The sequence below is a fragment of the Pleurodeles waltl genome, chromosome 11 (genome assembly GCF_031143425.1).
Source record: "Pleurodeles waltl isolate 20211129_DDA chromosome 11, aPleWal1.hap1.20221129, whole genome shotgun sequence".
NCBI lineage: Eukaryota > Metazoa > Chordata > Amphibia > Caudata > Salamandridae > Pleurodeles > Pleurodeles waltl.
Window position 1 is genome coordinate 166,170,403 of NC_090450.1, and position 22,877 is coordinate 166,193,279.

The following is a 22,877-nucleotide window of genomic DNA, read 5'->3' on the forward strand; positions in this document are numbered from 1 at the left end:
ATAAATTGGTTTTGGATTTTTAAACTGTTTCCTGTGTTTTATTTAATTACTGTTTTGTGATATTTGAATGCTTTACACTTTGTCTCCTAAGTTAAGCCTTGACGCTCGATGCCAAGCTACCAAGGGTAGAGCTGGGATTAATTTACTGAGACCTAACTGTACTTTTGTGGAGGTTTGTGGCTTGTTGCTAGGTGTAGGTACCTACCTGCCCTATCAATAACCCATTTTCCAACATAATTGGAAGCAGCGACGGGATCCTGTACTTGTGTTCAATATCACGTTACAGTTTTAGATAAAACAAATTAAAAATCCTTTAAATTGTCCTAGTGCAAAAATTGTTTTTAATTTTTAATTTTAATTTTTTTTTTGTAATTAATTTGGATTAATTTAAATTATTGAATTTTTGTAATTTTTCTAAATTCTTGTTTCCAATTTTTGCAAAAAGTTTTTGTTGACACAAAACTAGGGAACCATGGAGCTTGATCTGGCTAGCCTACCTACACTGACAGTAGTCCAGCTTAGGGGGTTGTGTATTGAAAGAGGGTTGCCTGCAACCACTAATCTCAGGAAGAAAATCCTGATTAAATCCCTGACAGCATGGGCTGAGGCCCAAGAGGTAGAGACAGAGGAAGCTCCAGAGGGGGAAGAAAAAGAGGAAGATGCTAACTCTAACCACTCAGGGGAGGGAAGGCATCAGACCCCAAGTGAGGAAGAGGAGGAACGGTCCTCAATGGATACAGTCACTAGGGGCAGACCCAAAGCTAGTGGTAGGAAGAGGGTCCTTTCAGGAGGAGAGAACCCATCCATCAGGGAGAGAGAGCTGGAAGCCCAGCTAGCCTACATAGCTTTGGAAGCAGAGAAGCTGGCCCTAGAAAAGAAAAAGTGGGCATACAAAGAAAAAAGAGATGGAAGCAGCGATAAAGAAGCTGAGGTGTCCATGGGTGGGGGAGTTTGCCCCAGATTACCCAAGGGGGTGGTCCCTGCTTATGTAGAGGGGGATGACATAGATAAGTGGCTAGGGGCCTTTGAGAGGGCACTCCAAATGAGAAGGGTTAGGCCTCAATACTGGGGTTCCCTTTTGTGGGAGTTGGTCCCCAACTCAGGGAGGGATAGGCTTCTGACCTTAAGGGGGGAGGAGGCAGATTCATACCCTAGTATGAAGAGGTGCTTAGTCAAGAAGTTTGGTCTGACCCCAGAGCAATATAGAATGAAGTTCAGGGACACCCAGAAGGTCAGTACCCAGTCTTGGGTTGACTTTGTGGACACCTCACTAAAGGCACTAGAGGGCTGGATTATTGGCAACAAAGTAAATACTTATGAGGGGTTATACAATCTGATCATGAGAGAGCACATCTTGACCAATTGTATCCAAGAAAGGTTACGCCAGCATCTAGTGGACTCTAAGCTGACCAACCCTAGAGAGCTAGGGGAGGCAGCTGATGAGTGGTTGAGAACCAGGGTGGTTGTCAAGTCCCAGGGGGGAGACTCCAAGAAGGGGGGGACAGGTCCCCAAAAACCTAAGGAGGGAGGTGGTAAGCCCACCACAGAGACTCCCTCTGTACCCCAGAACCCTAAGAAGGAGGAGAGTAAATCCCACTCCCACTCTGACCAGCAGAGACAGGGAGACCCAGGGTTAAAAAAACTCTTGGACAGTAGGGCTTGCTTTGACTGTCAGCAGACAGGTCACTTCAGAGGAGATGCAGCCTGTCCAAAGAAGGTGGTTAGCACTGGGCTGTCCAGTGTAGCCATAGAGGAGGATTCCTCAGATGATGAAATCCTCCTAGCATTGTGCTGGGAGACAGGACCAGATGGTAAGCTGGTGATCCCTGAGGGTGGGAGTAGGCACTTCCACCACATTCAAGTGAATGGGATCCCTACCACTGGCCTGAGAGACACCTGTGCCAGTCACACTGTAGTGAGTGACCGGTTAGTGACCCCAGACATGTATGTCCCAGGAAAGACAAAGAAAGTCAGGATAGCCACAGGGGAGGTCACCTCCAAACCTGTAGCCATAGTGCCCCTAGAGAGGGAGGGTATCCTTGACTGGATTAGGGTGGTAGTCAGTGCTGACCTTCCCCTAGATTGTATCCTGGGCAATGACCTCCCAGAGGTGAGTCTGATCACAGATGGGGTGGTCGCCCAGGGCGCCCCCCCAACCCAAAGTCCTGGGGAGTCAGTCCCTACAGTTAGGAGACAGGGGTCCCCAAGAAAAGGAAAGAAGAAAAGGAAGGGTAGGCCACTCTTAAAGAGAGTTCCAGGGAGCCAAAGGCCTTCTGCCCCAGTAGGGGGGGAGCCCAGAGTTGGCACTGGTGAGGCCTCACCTGACCCCAAGGAAGTCCTGAGTAGTCAGGCATCTGTCCAGATGCAAGGTGTTGCCCCTGCACTGACAGAAGGGAGAGTGGAAGGAGGGTGTCTGCCACAGGAGGTGGTAGCCCCCCACTCTAGACAGCAAGAGGGGTGCCAGGACCCCAAAGATGCCCCTAAAGCAGCTCAACCACCTGTCAGTGGAGAGCTTAGGGTGTGGTTCTGGGTACTGACAGCTGTCAGTAGCCTCTGCTGGGTGCTAGCCTTCCTGGCAGCACTGTACTTGGCCTGGGAGGCAGACCCCAGAGCCAATAGCAAAGTAGGCCCCCTGACCCTGTTGGTCATGGTGGGGTTGCTCAAGTGTTGGGTGACCTCTTTGGGTAAGCTAGGTGTTGCCCTAGCAAAGTTAGGAGTAGGGGAGGTGGGCACCTCACTACCCAAGTTGGCAGAGAGAGAGGAGGAAGACCCCCCTAGAGGGAAGTTTCAGTTTGAAATGGGTCCTTTCATTGTTGGGGTGGGTTCACTACCCAGAGGGAGAGACCCTGACAGGAGGATGTAAGGCAGAGTAGGCCCTGCAAAGGAACAGCCAGTTTTCTTCACTGTCTTCCTCGCCTAACAAGCCAGGAAGACTCTCCCAGGGTTGGTCTGAGTCTCCTGGGCGTGTGGGCTGGGGGGGGGGTTGTGTGAGAAACTGGGGCTGATTGCAGAGGCCCCATAACTTTTTGCCCCCATTTTCCACTTTATGCTGGTGTTTTCCTGACTCTGATGGTGCCCTGGGTACTGCAAACCAGTCCCAGGGCCTGTGCTCTGTGTAAAATGGATATGCAAATTAGGCTAATTATAATTGGCTAAGTTAACCTACCTATAAGTCCCTAGTATATGGTAGGGCATGTAGGTTTAGGGGCCACAGCATAGGTGGTGCACATCTAGGTGCATTGCTGAGGTGCCCAGTGTCATTTTAAAAGCAAGCCTGCCTTGCTGGCTGCTTTTAAATTAAAGTTATATGCAAATTCGACTTTGGAATTAAAGGTACTTCCAAAGTCTTAAACTACCTTATTTTTACATATAAGTCACCCCTAAGGTGTGCCCTATGTGCCCCTAGGGCTGGGTGCCATGTAACTATAAGCAGGGACTTTATAAAAGTAGATTTATAAGCCCTGGTGAGGTAAAAACAGCCAAATTCGTTTTTCCCTCATGGAAGTAAATGGCCTTCATAGGCTAGAATGGGCAGACTTTATTTAAAATTTTAAAGTCTCCTTAAATGTTACATACCAAGAATTTGGTATCAAATTGATTGTTATAATAAATCCCACAACTTCCAGTTGTTGGATTTAATATAACTAGTGCAGGTAAAAAGTTTAGACTTTACCTAAAAAGTTGCCAATTTCAGCTCTGCATTGTTTTTGCTGCTGTGCTCTGATTGGCCAGCCTGCAGCAGCTTCTGCCAGGCTACTTTAATGAGGTGTGAAGTGGCCTGACTTCACACAAAGGAATGTGCTTGGGGGAGAGAATCTCCCCTCAGCAGATGGGGAAGCAGGAAGGGGGAGGGCTGCCAAACTGGTCTTCAAAGGCAGAGAAGGACATCTGGAGCACCCAGCAACACCCCCACATCCTGCAACCCCAGACAGCTAGGTGCCCCCTTGATTAGATTAGGAGAGGGCAGGAGAGGGGTGAGCTGTGGACCCCAAAAGAACCTTAAAAGAACATCTGGGTGAAGCCCCAGAAGTTTGGAAAAAATTGGAGAATTTTTGGAAAAAAGCTCCATAAAGTGACCGACCCGACACGGAAATTCTAGCCGGCTTGCCTCAACCGCGACCCGGCCTGACTTCGTGGTTCGTCCCGGTCAAGAAAAACATCCGAAAAAAAGACTAAGTCCGAATGTAAAAAGTTGACCGGGACCTTCCAGCCATCGTATCCGAGAAGGGCTCCACGGACGTCGGATCAAGATCCAGGTTTACCCCGGTCGAAGGATTTTCATCTCGAAAAAACGACTAAGTCCGAAGGTAAAAATCACCACCGAGGAAACCGACTTCGCGTATCCGGACAAGGGCTCCAGGAGGTCGGATCCAATTGGCAGGTTCGTCCCGGTGAAGAAAAACTTCAAAATAAAGACTAAGTCAGAAGGTAACTTTTTAACCGAGGCTTCCCGCGACCTGTATCCGAGCAGGGCTCCATCGCGGTCGGCCTGAAAGTTTGACTTTGTCCCGGTCCTGGTGCAACCAGATGACCCGATTGGCGCTTTTTGTTTCTATGCGCTAGAAAATAATAATACTTTAAAAATTCATATCTCCGGTTCCCCTGAACCGATTTTAATCGTTTTTGTGTCATTTTAAAGATAAAAATATAAGCTATTTTTATAAATTGGTTTTGGATTTTTAAACTGTTTCCTGTGTTTTATTTAATTACTGTTTTGTGATATTTGAATGCTTTACACTTTGTCTCCTAAGTTAAGCCTTGACGCTCGATGCCAAGCTACCAAGGGTAGAGCTGGGATTAATTTACTGAGACCTAACTGTACTTTTGTGGAGGTTTGTGGCTTGTTGCTAGGTGTAGGTACCTACCTGCCCTATCAATAACCCATTTTCCAACACCCACCTAAACCAGATTTACAGGGAGGGTGACACTCGTGTGTAAAACTGTCAAAACTGTCCTTTGCGATGCCCCTCCCATCTTTCCTGTTGTAAGGAGAATGTGCTAAAGACTTTTTGGTCGCCCTGAGTTTAATTTAAACCCCATAACTTGATAGATTGTTCGGCCAGGCCTGAGCATGCACTCTGTGCTGCCTGTGAACTCTGCTGCTGCATTGCTGAAGGAATCAGTTTGGGCTCTTAGTCCACGGCTGTGAGGTGGGTGGCTTTTGCATTGTTGGTGTCTAAGGGATATGCTTGTCCTTCGCTCCTCAGCATGTCCTCCCTCGTTTGTTTCTTCACTTGCAGACCGCCAGTTCCACGCTCAGCCCAAACGGGGAACCAAAAGCATCCCTGACATATATGCTCAAACCAGCCCCTCTCCCACCCTATCCACCCTCTTTTCATCCATCCATTCTCTATCTCTCCTCCCTTACCTCTTTCTCCATCGCTCTCTTTCTCCTCTTTGCCTTGCCATCTTGAAGGTCCCCTTTGCCTGCTTCACTTAACCATGTGGATCTCGGGCAAAGTAACAGAGGCAGCTGTGGCCCTGGCTCTCAAACGCAGCCTCTAATGTCTCCTGACCACTGGGGAAATGCTCGCTGACATAATAGGCCTGCCCGGCGCTGCGGGCACTTATTTCATGGGTTTGTGGTCTGGGGTGGCCTAGCAGTTTACAGGAGTTGCATAGAAAACCACACAGACTGCTGGACATCATTCCTTGCACTTGTGAGTCCGCCATTGTGCTCAAGCTTGGGTCAGAGTCTTAGGACACAAACTACTAAAGATGGGGTGCAAAGTAGCTGGTGCTTGTTTTTATTTTTCATTTAATTGTTTTTTTTTTAACGCCAACTACCTTCCCAACCAACCACAATTTTGCGCTGCAACTGATGTACTAATAACTTATCTGGAAAAACAAGAGACTTCCAGTGCCCTCTATTGCATTCACTGAGTGATCTCTGGCAAATCAACCCTGTTCTTTCAGCCTTGAGTCCTGGCTATTGCCCTATTGTGCATAGAATAGTGATGGTCAGACCAGCGCCAGACGTCGGGGATGATGGCATCTGTACACATGAGCAGTCAGTCTGTGAAGCTGTCAGGTTTAACTTGTGTCTTTCTGCATCTCTTCTGTATCTTACCTTTCCTGCAAATTTGTCCCAGGTGTGTACCTACTTTTACACATCACATCATCCTTCCATTAACCCCTACCCAAGCCCTTGTTTGTGGCAGAAATAGTGCAGGTGGACACAAAAATAGACTCCCATCTCTCGCCCTGTAGAAAAAACTCTGGAAAGGTGCTGGAGTTGAGGTGCGGCAGAGGGTTTATAAAGTGTCTTTGGACTTTTGTACAGTGGCGAAACCATCTTGATATACACATCCTCCTCCATGTTTCTCTGTTACATTGCAAAGACCAGTGGCTCCTTTTCTTTTCATCCATGTAACCAAGCTGAGCACAAGGGTGCTTTAGGAAGTAGCTGAACCTCTGCAAAGCGATGGCCAGTAAAACCTCCTAGTGTCACTCACTTATTCAAATAAATGATTCAGGATTAGATCAAAATTACAAGATTGTTGCCTATACAAGAAAAGTATGGATATCTGATAATTCTAATGTATCCATCCAAGAGCCTGATCCAAGTCAACCAACAAGAATTGTAGGCATGGCCACATCCACAACTATCTCTCATTATACTCTATTCTACTCAAGGCATAAGTGCAGCTACACGATGACTGCAACATGGGAAGCGTAATTTTTTTACTTGCTGTGCACAACATAAAAACACTGATCACATAGGCCACAATCTAAACCCACACCAGCCAAACACAAAAATAATGTAAAGTTAATTTGTCCTGTTCCTTGCCTTTGTTTGCTCCACTGACCAGTACATGCTTAAGGACAGCAGGAGATCATATATAAACTCTTTGCTCTGGTCATGAGCACCACTAAAACACTTCATATTTAGGCAAGTTTACAATTCAACATTTTTGCTACCAAGCACACACTTTAGAGTAGCAAGCTTTCCATCATCTAATGGTCATCAGCTCTTTGCCAGGGGCATACAGCGTTCTAGATACTGACTGCCATAATACAAAGAAATGATGTACTGATTTGGCATTGCCAGGACAGTAGAATAAAGATGACCATAGAAATACCCATGAGACAGTATTTTACAAAAACTCTCACTGTCACATCATAGACTGTTATCCGGACCGGACCTTAGTACTTGTTTGCAGTATTGACTATGGTCCAGACCAGCCACTGGCATGTTTCCGTCAATGTTTCTTTGGTTTGTCTGTCTGTCTTTTTTATTCGGGTGTGTCCTAGGGTCTTGATCTTTTCTGCCCCCCTCCTTAGTGGGCCTCTGCTCTTAGAAGTAGTCCTCCATGCTCTTGGGCTGTGGTTTCTAGTCTAGGCCCTTCCCTGGTTTCTGTGTTGCCATCCATATCTGCTGTTCATATTGTTCGCTCTGTGTTATGGATATGTCATTCTGCCATTTATCAACCATTATACATAAGTCAGTGTGTATTACCTATAAGGATGTACATCACAAACCCCCATGCTCTTAGAAGTAGTCCTCCATGCTCTTGGGCTGTGGTTTCTAGTCTAGGCCCTTCCCTGGTTTCTGTGTTGCCATCCATATCTGCTGTTCATATTGTTTGCTCTGTTATGGATATGTCATTCTGCCATTTATCAACCATTATACATAAGTCAGTGTGTATTACCTATAAGGATGTACATCACAAACCCCCATGTTATTTTGTGCAAAAAGCAACATAACCTAAGAGGAAAAAACTTCAATCAATGGAGAACTAGTACTTGAAATTCAAAATTTCAGAAAACAAACAGCTCTGCAGTTGTTTTCCTGTGGCAGCATCCAAGAATTGCAATACCATTCCTGTGGACCTGAGGAAGGCCCCTTCATACATCATGTCCAAAACGGGAAATGAAAGAACTTCTGTCCCATCAATAAATTACCACTTTCCTCATGCCCCTTTTTCTGCTGTAGACTTATACAGCCTACAACATTGTATCTGGATCATTTTCCATTTCTAGGTGAAGCCTTGTTGCCCAATTTCATCATGGCAGATGAGTTAAGTGTATAGACTCTCTGCCACCCAACGGTTTCAACCCTTTCGCTTCCATGAATGTAGCTGCATGATTGATTTGAAAACTGTACTGTACAATTTCCTGGTCTGCTTAATTAAGGTTTTCTAGCAGTGGGTTCTCCTCCTCCCTCACTCCAGTGTTAAGGTTGATGCTGATAATATATTGAGATGGTCTGGGCCACACAAACCCTCAAATTATGGCTGGTTATAATCGGCCCACTGCTCTTTTGTCTCTGCTGTTATTCAGGGCTTGGTCCTGTATATAGTCGCTAGTTCCCTTGGCCAAAAGGGCTTAGAGTTGTACCTCCGAGATGTTTCTCTCCCATACGGGCATAGTGAGCTGTAAAACTGGGTTTTGAGGAGCTGGAACATCTGTGCTAACCATCTTAACTGACTCCCTCCCCTCTTAGCTCCTTCCCACCCACCTCATATGCATTAGTGGCCTTGGTCTGCCTTAAAGAGGGGAATGACAGCTACACTTCCGCACCAACGAGGACCACCTCTTCCTTACCTGCTCCATAACCAAATAATCTCAGAATCTGGTACTAGGAGGCTGTTCCTGTTTTTCGGGTCGAGGGCAAAGAGCTCCGTCCCTGGTGTAATCTCTCTGTGGGCTTTTAACCATTCCCATGTCAAGCCCATCAGTTTGATTGGTTCATGGGCTTGCCTTTTAAAATTAGCTTGATTTCATTAATGAAAGGCATGTATACGTCATGCCTCTTCTGGTGTTTAGCCCGCTTTGAGTGCACCGGCCACTACTGAAAACATACGAGGCTCCATGTTTTCCGTATGGTTTTTGCACTATTTTTTCTCTTTATTTCATAGGCAGCGCAATCTCACTGGGCAATAGTAGAGTGCTTTCCAAGACACTGACCGTGTTACATGGATACTTGCACTTTTGCCAGTTACATGGATAATTGCACTTCTACTGGTTACATGGATAATTGCACTTTTGCCGATAGGTTTCACTGCGAGCGAACTTCTGTTTCCTTTTGTGGGTTTGCTTTGCGCTCATGTCAGCCGTCAGCTTGCTTATGTGAAACTGTTTTACTTTTCAATTTATGTGGCAAGAAAAGTCTGGTAGGAGTTTGGAACACTAAAAGCTTTAACTCGAGTAAATGCGAGACCCATAGCATTGCAAATGCTTGTTATTATTTTAGCATGGCATCATTTTTAGCAGGGATGTTTTATTATTTTTAACAGCTGTCTTTCCAAGCAGGAATTGTTATAAGTCCCTTTGCACAACATTTCATTTTGTGCCTCTGCTCTCGGTTTTTCCGTCAGAGCAGGCATTGATATGATGCACCCATTTTAATCAATGGGTTTCCCTGTGCTTTCCTGCACTAGCATCAACATTTTTTATGCTAATCAGCAAAGCACCACAATGGCGTCAAAAACTTTGACGCTATTGTCCTAACGATGCCATGGTGCGTTGTATTGTAAATATGGCACAACCTTGGTGTCATTAGGTGGAGCAGCGGTGACTCAAGAAAAGTGGCTCATTGGGAACGATGCACTACTTTCTTGTAAATATGTCCATTAGTGTTTGAGTAAGCTTAATAATTTTCTGTGTTCTAATTTGCACTTTTGTAGTAACTTACATGTTTGTAGTAATTTACACTTCTGTAGTATGCCCAGCAATACACATGGTCAACCAGAGCTTAATTTGTAAATAATAAGGTGTCAGTGCACAAAACTCTCCAGTGAAACAAGCAGCTGCTGCAGTTAAGTGTGTGAGCACTGAATACTGAGGCAGCGCAATCCTGAAGCCATGTCGAGCCTCTTTAATCCATTTACAGACAGTCCCTGCTATTTCAGCTCACACTTTCTGCTTTCTCCTTTTGGGATGCTTTTTCATTATTCTCGTTTGTTATTTTCTTCCTCCATCTTTTCCATATGTGTCTTTTGCTCACAGTTCATGCTTTAGGCAGAAAAATAAGTGCTGGTCCTCACAAATAGGTGTTGTGCCCTGCGCCAGAAACCACCGGCTCAAATTAAGCACTGTGACCAACCAATGATCGTGCAGAAACCCCTCATAGAAAATAATGTAGGTAGGGACTTACTACAAAAAGTTACTGAAAGTAGTAAATTTACTCAAAGGTGTTTTTTTTATTTTTATGTAGATTGCAGAGTGTCAGGTCCTTTACAGAGAAATGCTTTATCCTGAGGTAAGCCTCAAGCATACATATAAACTGAGAAAGAGTAATATTATTTCAATCAACACATTTTTATAGTTAAGTCATTTTGGGGTAGAGGTAAAAGAAAGACAGCGGAGGAATATGGAGGAGTAGCGAGAGGAAAATCAATTCCGAGGTAAAGATTAAGAAAAAGGTGGCAGGTGGTTATTATGATGTAGCTTTATGATAAAAAAATAAAAATCTAGCCAGATCCTTTACATCTACGTCCATTGTTTAACTGCTCAAGGTTTTAAGAATAACTCTTAACATGTTCACTTAGGCTGGCTTATTATTTTCACTCTTTCTGCTCTTTTTTTCCAATTTGTCATTTTGTATTTATATGTTTCTGATAATGGTGTATATACATTTTTGCACTAATTTGAAAACTGATCGCAAGGTGACAAATGATAGATGAGATTTGTAAAATGAAAAGTGATATTTTTATATTACTGCCACTGGACATAATCGGTTTCCATAAATCATCATAATTTTCCGAATAAAAAAGCTCATAGTCAGCGCATATAAAACAACACCAGGTTTTAGGGAAACTAGCAATTCTAACTGTTAGAAAATGAAGTGCCTTAATAATCTAGGTTCCTTAAACACTGATTATTTTTTTTTCAATGTTGCTTCTAGTTCGAAAGTTAACTAAATAAATGCATATAAATAAACATTTCTGTTATATTTCATTTGAAATTGTTAATTTATTTTCAAATTTACAATTTATCGTTATTTGATGCCTCCTCTTCTGAATATTATGCACCTGTCTAGCTCATTTGCCTAATTTCTTTCTAGCTTGACAGTAAAACGTTCCTGCTTAAATTGATTTCTGTGAACAATGCTGATGGAGAATTTATATTCAACTCTTTAAATAGTACTTGCACTGCTTATGCACTTCAGCATGTTGTAAAATGTTGCGTAGATATTTTCTACAGGTTCTCATTCAGCCAGTAAATATAGTTATTCATCATTATTGGTGTCAGAGATAGACCTATTGGCCAGGTAACCAAGGATAGCATTCCGTGAAATGCATTATGATAGTGCTCATGCACAACTTGCACACCTGCCTCCTTGAGTCTCGCTGCATACATAAAACCATCATCTCTTAAGACATCATACATACAAGTAAGTATATAGGTTAGTGGCAGTTTAGTCAATCTTCTATCATCAACCAACAGGGGTGCTGCTCTTGGATCTGTGATTCCAGGATACTTTTTTAGAAATTCAGATTTTCCCTTTGGAGGGTTGCTATAAACATGATCTTTTTTAAGATCATCTGGCAAAAGGCTACTCCAATTAGCAAATTTAAGAAGATTGATATATTCCAAAGTGATATGTGTGTTAGATTCCATAGCTTGTCTAAGAGATTTGTCAGTGACAAAGTAGTTACTCCAGAATTTCACCATACTCCATCTTCGAAGAAAAGCTGTGTTACTGTTGTCATAATATGACGGGGTGTTGAGGTCAACAGTCTGCAGTGCTGGATAGATCAACGCTTGCATCTTAGGTTTAAATTTGACTTCAGGGTCCTCTTGTAGCTGTAAAAGTAACACATTTTGAAATTCAGATTTTGGAGCATGTTCTCTCATCTTGAACATAGCAAAAATAAACTAACTAGCAAGATGTAAACAATTTGTTATATAATTTGAAGAAAACATTTGGGAATAAGATTTTTATAACATACAATAAAAATCATGACACCATATTTAGTATCTCCTAAAATCCACTGCCTTACTTTAATTATAAAAAATACATCATATATTACTATTTTAAATAATAACTGTGCAAAGATCCAATATCAAGTATAAAAGCTGTTTGAAATGTGGCTTCTGGTTGGCATAGGTATTCACCCTGTCCAAGTGGGAACCACAATCCTAGTTACTGTAAATCACAAACACACCCTAAGTAAACTTGTGCTCACCCTATGGTAGCTTGACACACGTTAAGTATCTGTCCAAAAGGTCAAATAGTAAAACCTTGAAAACACCACACACACTGAAACATAGATCTTAATTTAATTAACAAAATAAACCCAAAATAACAACAATCTATTAAGTAGAACTGAAGTTATGAATATTTAAAGAATAAACTGAAATGTAGTACATAAAAGCATAAAGCGCCAACTGGGGCTAACTGGTTGTGCTAGACCTGGTCAAATCCCAAAGTTCAGGTCGACTGTGTTGGAGCGTGGTTCGCATACCGGGACCAGCCTTGGCCCCCCTGCAAAAGTACCTTGTTTGCATAGATATGAAGGGAGATGGAAGTAGCAGAGGAGGCGATGCATCAATGTTCACTCTTCCAATGTAGGCAAAGTGTCAGCTCTGAATACCCAAAGCCCAGCTGTCACCCTCCCCAGCCAAGTGATCAGAGACCTGAAGAAGACACCAAGGGGCATATTTGTACTCTTTTTGCGCCGAATGTGCGTCAAAAAGTTTGACGCACATTCAGCGGACGTCAAAATTCCTCTGTGTGCGTCATTTTTTGGATGCAGGAAACTGCCTTGCGTTAATGACATGCAAGGTAGGCGTTCCTGACAAAAAAATTACTTTAAGGCCTGTGCGCCTTATTTATACTCCTGCGTCATTTTGACACACAGGAGGGGAGGGGCCTTAAAAAACTGTGCGCCGTTTTTTAACGCCTTGGTGAGGCCAGGCGTTAAGGGACCTGTGGGCTCACTTCCATGGTCTTTGACCATGGAAGGAGTCCAGAGATGCCCTTCCCAGCCTCCAGGGACACCCCCTGCCACCCTCGTCCACCCCTGGAGGACACCCATGGATGGGGGGGACCCATCCCAGGTAAGTACAGGTAGGTTGAGGTAAGTATTTTTTTAAAAAAAATTTAAAGTGCCATGGGGGGCCTAATTTGGGCCCCCCTACATGCCACTGTGCCCAATGACCATGCCCAGGGGACAGAAGTCCCCTGGGCATGGCCATTGGGCAAGGGGGCATGACTCCTGTCTTTGCTAAGACAGGAGTCATTTCAATGGGGGTTGTGCGTCAAAAAATGGCATGATTTTTTGCCTCAAACCTGACTTGCACCATTTTTTGACGCACAACCCCCGTTTTCCCCTATGCCGGTGCTGCCTGGTTTGAGTCATTTTTTTTTACTCTGACAAGTCCGCAGAGCTGGCTAACGTCATTCCATAAATAAGGCGCCTGCATGGCGCATAGAAATGGCATTAGCCGGCGGTAACATTTTTGACACAAACCAGCGCTGGCAAACCTTCTGCACTCGCTGGGGTTTACTATAAACATGCTGAAGTCACACCTATCTTCTTCTCAGACACTTCCCTTAATCTGAGCTGTTCCGAACGCAGTGCGGTTTCGGGCTTATCCACCCGAAAATCGAGTCCAGGATATTGAGGTTATAATTCTGATGTTTCAGCCTCTACCTTAGGTTTTGGTGAGAATGACTCTGAGGCTGCTGGGCATCATGACCTCCTGCATCCTCCTGGTGACACATGGTGGATGGCATATGCAGGCTGTGCAGTGGGACCTGAAGTTCCAGTGGGCGCAGCATCAGGGAAACCTCTACGACATGGTCCTCATCTCAGAGGGAACTGTGCAGTGACTTTCGAATCGCAATTGGGTCAACAGCAGATCCCTCTCCTTTCCGCTACCAAATCATACAGTAATGAGAGATGGATCTTTCCTGGGATGGGGTGGCCACATGGGAGAGGCAGAGATCAGAGATCTCTGGTCTCCGGCGGAGTCTGGTTTCCACTTCAATCTTTTGGAGCTCTGGGCGGTCACATTTGATTGAAAGCTTTCCTTCCCTCTCTAAAAGGGAAAGCGGTGCAGGTGTTCAAGGACAACACTACTGCCATGTGGCACTTCAGCAAGCAGGGCAGAGTGGGGTCGTGGACTCTTTGACAAGAGGCTCTACGCCTCTGGATGTGGCTGGAACACCAGGGCATAATCCTGGTGGTTCATCATCTGGCAGGCTCTCTCAATGCCAGAGCAGACAAACTCAGCTGTCAATGCTTAGTTGATCATGAATGGCATCTCCATCAGGACATGGTGCAAAGCCTCTTTCAGCAGTGGGGAGAGCCTTGGTTAGATCTATTTGCCTCCGCAGAGAACATGCAATGTCTGCTGTTTTATGCATTGGAGTTTCAAAGGCGGCACTCCCTTGGTCAAGCTTTTTTTCTCGAGTGGAGCTCAGGCCTCCTTTCTACCTTTCCACCGATACCACTTCTGCCCAGAGTTCTGTAGAAAATCAAGAGTGACCAGGCCAAGGAGTCCTTGTGGCTCCAGACAGGGCATGACATGAAGAGTCTGGTATCCTGAGCTTTTGAGCATGGCTATGGATCCTCTGATCAGACTGCCCCTCCGGGAGGGTCTTCTGTCACAGCAGCAGGGGGCAGTTCTCCACCCGAACCTGACCAGACTTTCCCTTCTTGCGTGGAGATTGAGCAGCCGCAGTTGACAGCTTTTGACCTTCCGCCTGAAGTCTGTAATGTTATCTTGGCAGCCGGGCGTCCCTCCACCAAATCGATATACACCTGTTGATGGCACAAATTTGTGGCATGGTGTACTAACAAGTCTGTTGATCCCCTTTCTACACCTCTGTCCGAGGTTGTGTTTTACTTATTTACTGTTTTGTTGATATTAAATGCTTTACTCACCTGTCTCCTAAGTTAAGCCTAGCGGCTCGTAGGCCAAGCTACCAAGATTGAACGAGGAGACCTTGACTGGACCGAGTGTGGGATTGTTGTCTTTTACTAAGTGTAGGTACCTGCCTCACTCTCACACCCAGAGAGACACTCTCACACTTATTCTAACACCCAGTCAGACTTCTTTTCACCCACTCTTACATGCAGACACTGTGACATAGCCCTCTGACATACAGAAATTCTCAAGCATAATTTCATACGAAAAATAGAATGTGGAGTTGGTCAGTGGACAAGGCTGTAGTTCAATTAGTTAGTTTTGAATTGAAATGCAGATAGTTGGCCGTAACTTGTCAGGGAAGTTACAGCCACCATTTTGTTTAATTGGGGAACAGTCCCCGGTTCTGAACTGAGGGCTGCAATGGAAGTAAGGCAATCAGGGTAATGGATCCCTGACCCCATGGGGGTTTATTTAAATGTGATAAACATTAATTAATGGCTTGACATAGTGTAAAACAATTTATTTAGCTATTTTGCAACATTTGTAGGTATATTCGCCAGGCCCAATGCTGCCCCCTATGTGAATCTGTGGGGGAATACTTTGAGTTTGTGAAACAAAAAAAATATATTTACTTTCACACTGGCTTTCACTCCTAGACACACCCTATGACACTCACCATCACAATCAGACAGATACTCTCATACCAAGAGAGACTCACACACTCTCACAAACAGATACACCCTACTACACCTACTTTCAGAACAAGATAGACACTCTCATACCCACTCTCCCACCCAGAGAGATACTCTCACATCCACTCTGACATCCAGGCAGAGACTCTCACACCTACTCTCACACCTAGACAGACACTCTCACATCGCCTCTGACATCTAAGCAGACACTCGCACTCATTCTCACGCCCAGACAGACACACTCAGATCCATTCTTGCACTCAGGGAAACACTCTCACGTCCACTCTGATATCCAGACCTTCGCATACCCACTCTCACACCCAGGGAAACACTTTCACACCCACTCTTACACCCAGACAGACACTTTCACACTCACTGTCACCCTCAGACAGACACTCTTACTTGCAGTCTTCCACCCATAGACAGACTCTCACGCCCAGACACCCTCACACCCAAACACTCTCACACCCACTCTTACATCCAGATAGAGGGCCTCACACCCTGAGACACCATCTCACAATCACTCTCACACCCTGACACACCCTCTCACACCCATCCTCATAATCAGACAAACACTCTTGCAGACACTGTCACACCAAGAGAGACTAATGCACATTCCTAGGTAGTAATTTTTTTGAGAAAATTAGTGATGTTGAATTGGGTTTTGAGACAGTAGAAAGATGTTGGTGATTTGGATATGTGCAAAATGTCAAGAAATACCTGGTATTTTTCTTTTACAAGGGATTATGATGCTATTATGTAACTGTTAGGAATTTTTAACCTCCTGCTTTAACCCCTTAGCTGCTGGGCCTTACTGCAGCCCCCCCCCCGTGTTGAACCCTTTTTTGGCTATTTGGGATAGTTCACGCTTAGGCCTCCATAACTTTTTGTCCACATAAGCTATCCACACCAAAATAGCGCCTTTTTTTCCAACATCCTAGGAATTCTAAAGGTACCCAGAACTTGTGGGTTCACTGGAGGAGACCTAGAAATTAGCAAAAAAATACAGCTAAAAGTTTGTTTTTTTCAGAAAAATTGGAAGAAATGGCTGCAGAACATAGCATGTGTTTTTTTCCCTGAAAATGGCATCAACAAAGGATTTGTGGTGCTAAAGTCTCCATCTTTCCAGCTTTCAGTAACAAGCATACTTGAATCAGAAAACCACATTGTTCAACACATTTTGGCATTTTACTGGGACATGCCCCATTTTTACTATTTTTGTGCTTTTAGCCTCTTTCCAGGTAGTGACAGAACTGGCTGTGAAATCAATGCTGGATCCTGGACAGCTAAACATTTCTGTACAGTCGACAAAAGTCTGAATTCAGCAAAAGGGTCATTTGTGTAGATCCTACAAGGTTTTCCTCAGAAAATAACAGCTGAACTAAAAATATATATTGAATTTGAGGTAAAAAAAACAGCCATTTGTCACCACGTTTTACTCTGTAACGTTTTCCTGCAATGTCATATTTTCAAAAGCAATATACTGTTACATCTGCCTGACTCTTCTGGTTGCGGGGATATATATGGCTTATAGGTTCATCAAGAACCCTAGGCACCCAGAGCCAATAAAGGAGCTGCATCTTGCAATGGTTTTTCATTGTATATTGGGTGTACAGCAATTCATTTGGTGAAATATAAAGAGTGAAAAATAGGTATCAAGGAAACCTTTGTATTTCCAAAATGGGCAATAGATAAGGTGTTGAGAAGCAGTGGTTATTTGCACATCTCTGAATTCCGGGGTGCCCATACTAGCATGTGAATTTCAGGCCGTTTCTCAAATAGATGTGTTTTTTGCACACTGTCTTACATTTGGAAGGAAAAAATGTAGAGAAAGACAAGAGACAATAACACTTGTTCCCCTATTCTGTGTTCCCCCAAGTGTCCCGATAAAAATGATACCTCACTTGCCTGGGTAGGCCTAATGCCCGCGATAGGAAACGCAACATTGACACATCACATTTTTACATTGAATTCTGAAATGTTTTTTGGAAAGTGTCTAGCTGTGAATTTTGGCCTATAGCTCAGCCAGCACCTAGGGAAACCTACAAAACCTGTTCATGTTTGAAAACTAGACGCCTAGGGTCCTTTGCAAACCTCAAAATCTGGCAAAAAAAACAATTTTTCCTCACATTTCGGTGATAGAAAGTTCTGGAATCTGAGAGAAGCCACAAATTTACTCCCACCCAGCATTTCCTCAAGTCTCCTGATAAAAATGGTACCTCACGTGTGCAGGTAGGCCTAGTGCCCTCGATAGGAAATGCCCCAAAACACAACATGGACACATCACATTTTCCCAAAGAAAACTAACCTGTTTTTTGCAAAGTGCCTAGCTGTGGTCTTTGGCCTCTAGCTCAGGCCGCACCTAGGGAAATCTAGCAAACCTATACATTTTTTAATACATAAACATCTAAGGGACTTCAGAATGGGGTGACTTGTGGGGCTCTCACCAGGTTCTGTTACCCAGAATCCTTTACAAACCTCAAACTTTGACAAAACAAAAAAAAAAATTCTCACTTTTCGGTGATAGAAAGTTCTGGAATCTGAGAGGAGACACAGATTTCCTTATACCCAGCACTCCCCCAAGTATCCCCATAAAATTTTTACTTCACTTGTGTGGTTAGGCCTAGTGCCTGCGACAGGTGTAGATCACACAACGGTCAATGTTGGTCCTTACATGAGGGCAACTGTTGACCCTAGGGTGATCCATTCCTGATTCAGGCACTAGGTATAGGCACTCAAGTGGAGTAGGGTTTTTATCAGGACAGGTGGGAAAACACTGGGTGGTAGGAATTTTGTGGACCCCAGCACATACCTGTAGTTTGTGTGACAGAAATGCAAGGAAAATGTGAGTTTTATTCAACATTTCACCTTTGCAGGGTATTCTGGGCAAGAAAACTTTGGGGAATCCACACAAGCCACACCTCTGTGGACTCCACCATATGTCTAGTTTCCACAAATGTCTGGGTTTGGTAGGTTTCCCTATATGGCCGCCGAGCCCAGGACCAAAAATGCAGGTGCCTGCCTTACAAAACCAGGTTGTTTTGTGATAGATAATTTTGATGTCTCCACAATACGATCTGGGCAGTGGAATTTGAGGCTGAACTAAATTGGAGAGCTCCCAAGAGAGCCCTCTCTCTGTGTTTGCCGCCACATGCACCTGTTGTCTGGGTTGGGCTAACCTGATTTCGTCCTGCTGCACAGACTGTGCTCGCAAAGGGACAGCAGGACTGTCCTCATCACCTCCATCATAATCAATGGAAGAGGAGTCATCGAATGGGACTCCTCTGACTGAAAAATCACTCCCAGAGTCTGTGCCATTGTCCTATCCCTCATATGCTGTCTAAGTCTCTGAACCTACGTCAGAGCTGTCCTTTATAACCCGAGTGGGGGCTTGAGCAGCAGTCATCCAACAAGATGCCATCTCTGCTACTTTCTTAACTGTCGCTCTATAACTCTAGCCTACATAGACAGTCACAAAATCGCTGGTGTGTGTGTGCAATACGTACAACAGTAGAGTTCACCTTACCTTCGCTTCTTCCCTCAATCAGCACGTTCTTTCAAGACACTCAAAAAAAGACACACTATTACTTCACTTTGTCACATACTAATCATCACAGTCTTTAGCGCCTTTAGCACCCAGCCCAACAATCATTATTGGTGCTCCCACTCCTGTGACCTCCTCCTTGGATTCCCTCACTACCACCCAGCAAAAGTGCCCTTCGTCTCTCCATAGCCCCCCCACACGTACATTTCATTTGTATTATAGCGCAGGTAATGGCTGACTTTACTAATCCACTCAGCTATTTACATAAAATACAGATTTGATCTTTGCAGTAGGCATATAAACCTTATGCGCGACTTTATGGCATCAAAACTGCCACTAGACAAAAGTCAGATCCTTTTGTATAGATCGATATATCTACATAGATATGTCTATATATATATATATATATATATATATATATATATATATATATAGACATATATTTATATTTTTTTTAATAGCTGTATGGTTTCCTTGGGGGCCATAGTGGCCCCCAGGGAAACCATAGGACTATTTAAAAAGTGATTTCCCCCACAGGGATTTGCCTTCCTCACAGGTGACCCCCTGTCAATTTCCTTTAAAAAAAAAATAATGAAACCCCTGGGGGGGGGGGGGCAATATACACAATAGCAAAGACACTTAACAGGTATGTGCTGTATAGTGTATTGAGATTTAAGATTTCTTCATATGAATGGTAATTAATAGATTGCCCATAACAACTTAAAAAAATATAAATAATAGCTATGCCATAACAATAATGAAATGTAGAATAATTAGTAAAGAAAGATTACAGTTCTGTTTTAGCGAATAAGACTCAACTATTAGCTAACTTATAGGTAACCTACAGAGGAGAGTAGTTTGTTATTATAAGGTGAAAGAAATTATTGTCAGTAAACACAAAACTGTCCAAAAAACTAGGCTGTAGGTAGACCATAGAGCAGGATTTATTTTGGGTAAAAAGAGAAGACATGTCCTTCTAAGTTTCACTGACTTAGATGTGCAGTCAGAGACTCTTATGATTAAATATATATTGAGTGTTCAGGCCATACTGCAATTGATATACCTGTTAACAAAATCTTAAAGGCATTGAGACATCCACTCAGAGAGAGAGAGTGAGAGGCAATTATGTATACATGTACACACTCAGGCAATGAAAAACTACAATCAAAATTGGATTCTTTGAAGATGTCTGTTTCCAAAATGCAGGATTAGGAAAATGTCTGTGTTTGTTCAAAATGGAGGGTTGTTTTTGGTTAAAATTTATTAGTTAATGGAGTTATGTGTAAAATAATTGATTTTACTTTGTATCCAAAGAGAAATGAAGTTGAATATCTAGCAATTCAATCTGAAGGTGTAAAACAGATAGCAAGATCTGCTGTGCACTTCTTGCTTGTAAAAGGGTTGTATATGCGCAGATAGCAATTTCCAATATCTGTAGCATATCCCGTAATAATACATAAGTCTCAAGGTCTAAGTGTGGATGCTGCATTTATTAACATTGGTAGTTTTGTATTCAAGGATGGTATTTCATATGTAGCATTGTGACAAGTTAGAATTTTGTTTGGTTTATATCTTATAGAGTTTGATGACCGTAAACGATGATGTGCAATAGAATATAATGGTTTGAGAAGCTTGTATGCTTCTTATTTACAACATTACCCAATTTACAAAATTCCTGGAATATTACAAAAACAAAAGATTTCAAAGGATCATAATGATGTTCCTGAGAAAAAGAGGCAAAAAGAGAAGAAAAAAGTATTGGAGGAAAAGAATACTAAACATGCTGTTGAAATTGTTTGTTACCAGTTCTCAAATGTCTCTGGAGTCAATTGTTATTCCAACATAGTTCTCAACACACTATTCTCTTTACCTGCTGTAATTCTTGCAAATAAACAAAGAAAAATAGAAGATTATGCTCTGCACTCCTTACCTTGCTAGAACTATTGTGCAGTGATAGAACAAAAACATATTCTGCTTCATCTATTAGACAACTTGCAGATCTGTGCACTAGAGCTGTACACTTCACTCAAAACACCCAAGAAGATGCACAAGAATTCTTGATGGTCCTATTTGGTATCTTGGAAGAAGCAATGGTACCTATTGACCACCCATTCCCTTTTCTTCAAAAACAGAAATAGATTCGGAATGACTTATCTACTTAGCTCTACCAGCCTGCAAAACTGTCAGTTTTAACAAATTGTTTAAAGATATGTCACAGAGTAATTTCTGCAGAAAATGCAGCTTAGATTGGCTATCACCTTTGAACATAAGAAGAACTGGCAAGTATATCAGCTTAATACTACTGCATTGCAGTGCAGATGAAACTAAATTAGGCACTCAAATTACAAATTTTAAATCTGGACAAATCGCTGTTTGTGCAGAAACATATACCTGTGTAGCCATATTTGTCATGAAGGACTGAATGTTACATCTGGACACTACACCATCTACTTAAAAAATACAACTGCATGGACAGAATGTAATGATAGCAACCTTACATTCAAGCAGAGATTACCCCATTAACTACGAAAGTCTTACCTTTCGTTTCTTGAACCAAGGTTCTAACCAGGATTACTACTTAACAAATGGAATACTACTCTTCTGGGACTTCTAATAGTACAAGTCAAGACATCATACTGCCTACTAGGGGTGATGTCTCCATAACTGATTTCAAATCTTGAAATGAACTTACTATTGCAGGAAAACCACAGAGATATGACTAAAGTAAAGCCACACAGAAAATGTAAATCAAGCCAAAGATGTAATGAACAGAAAAAAGAATAGTGCTAAACCTATGTTTGAAGAACAGCTCAAAACAATATGAAGCAACTCATACCATGGATATACTCTACTCTTGTTTAATGGATGGGCAGATTTAATGGCATCATATGGCCACTAAGGGTGAGGTTTGTATATATTGTTTCAGCTACCACAATGATGTATACGCATCAACTGTATTATAAAACTATAATGTACATTATGTTATTTAGTTAAGAACTTTAATTATAACATTTAGTTAAACTTTTAGTGAGTGTGATGCATAGTAATGTTAATTTGAAATAACTTACTATGTATGTATGGGTTTTTTAACAGCCATATGACTGTTTGTTTCCTCCCACTGTTCAGTGATGAGTATCTACACACCCTTGTTTTATAGTACAAAAGTATAGAAGCTAGGAACAGTAGAAAAGGAAACATAACACGGTTAAATAATATAAATAACTGATATACAATTATATAAATGTGTTGGGATTTCTTATTAACAATACCTTTTGTTACAGATTGCAAAACTTTATTATGAAACTTTAACTGTCATTTATATTTTCTCTCTTTCAACCCAGGGTAAAGGATGTCTTTTTTCCTGTAATATAGGTAACTCCATTTTTTCTTCCTTCATTCATAAATGATCCATACATATACTTTTGTAGAAATAGTTAATAGTATAACAGCAATACATTCTACATAGACACACCCTAGCATACACACATCCTAGGCACACACTGATGCAGAGACTTAGTCAACCAGTGAAACAATCATTCAGACACTGGCACACCGAAGCACACACTGATGCACACACTGACACACCCGGGCACACACCAGTCTGTTCACTGACATAATTAGGGACACACTGATGCATACACTGACACACCCAGGGACACACTGATGGTCACATTGACACATCCAAGAACACACTGTTGAAGATACTGACACACAAAGACATACAGTAACGCAGGCATTGACACACCCGGTCACAAAGTCATATATATAATGAGACACCCACCATACACCAATTCAGACATTGAGACACCCAGTGA

The 22,877-nt window shown here is 42.8% G+C and overlaps 1 protein-coding gene across 2 annotated transcripts in view; it reads right to left on the reverse strand.

Moving 5' to 3' along the window:
- Positions 1–10,132: 10,132 nt before the first annotated feature.
- Positions 10,133–22,877, reverse strand: part of LOC138265535 (arylacetamide deacetylase-like) — a 219,544-nt gene continuing 206,799 nt past the window's right edge. For both annotated transcript variants that reach the window (XM_069213339.1, XM_069213340.1), the window contains exon 5: positions 10,133–11,751. In XM_069213339.1, the coding sequence (XP_069069440.1) occupies positions 11,143–11,751 (609 nt within the window). In that variant the 3' untranslated portion in view covers positions 10,133–11,142. The remainder of the gene's footprint in view (positions 11,752–22,877) is intronic.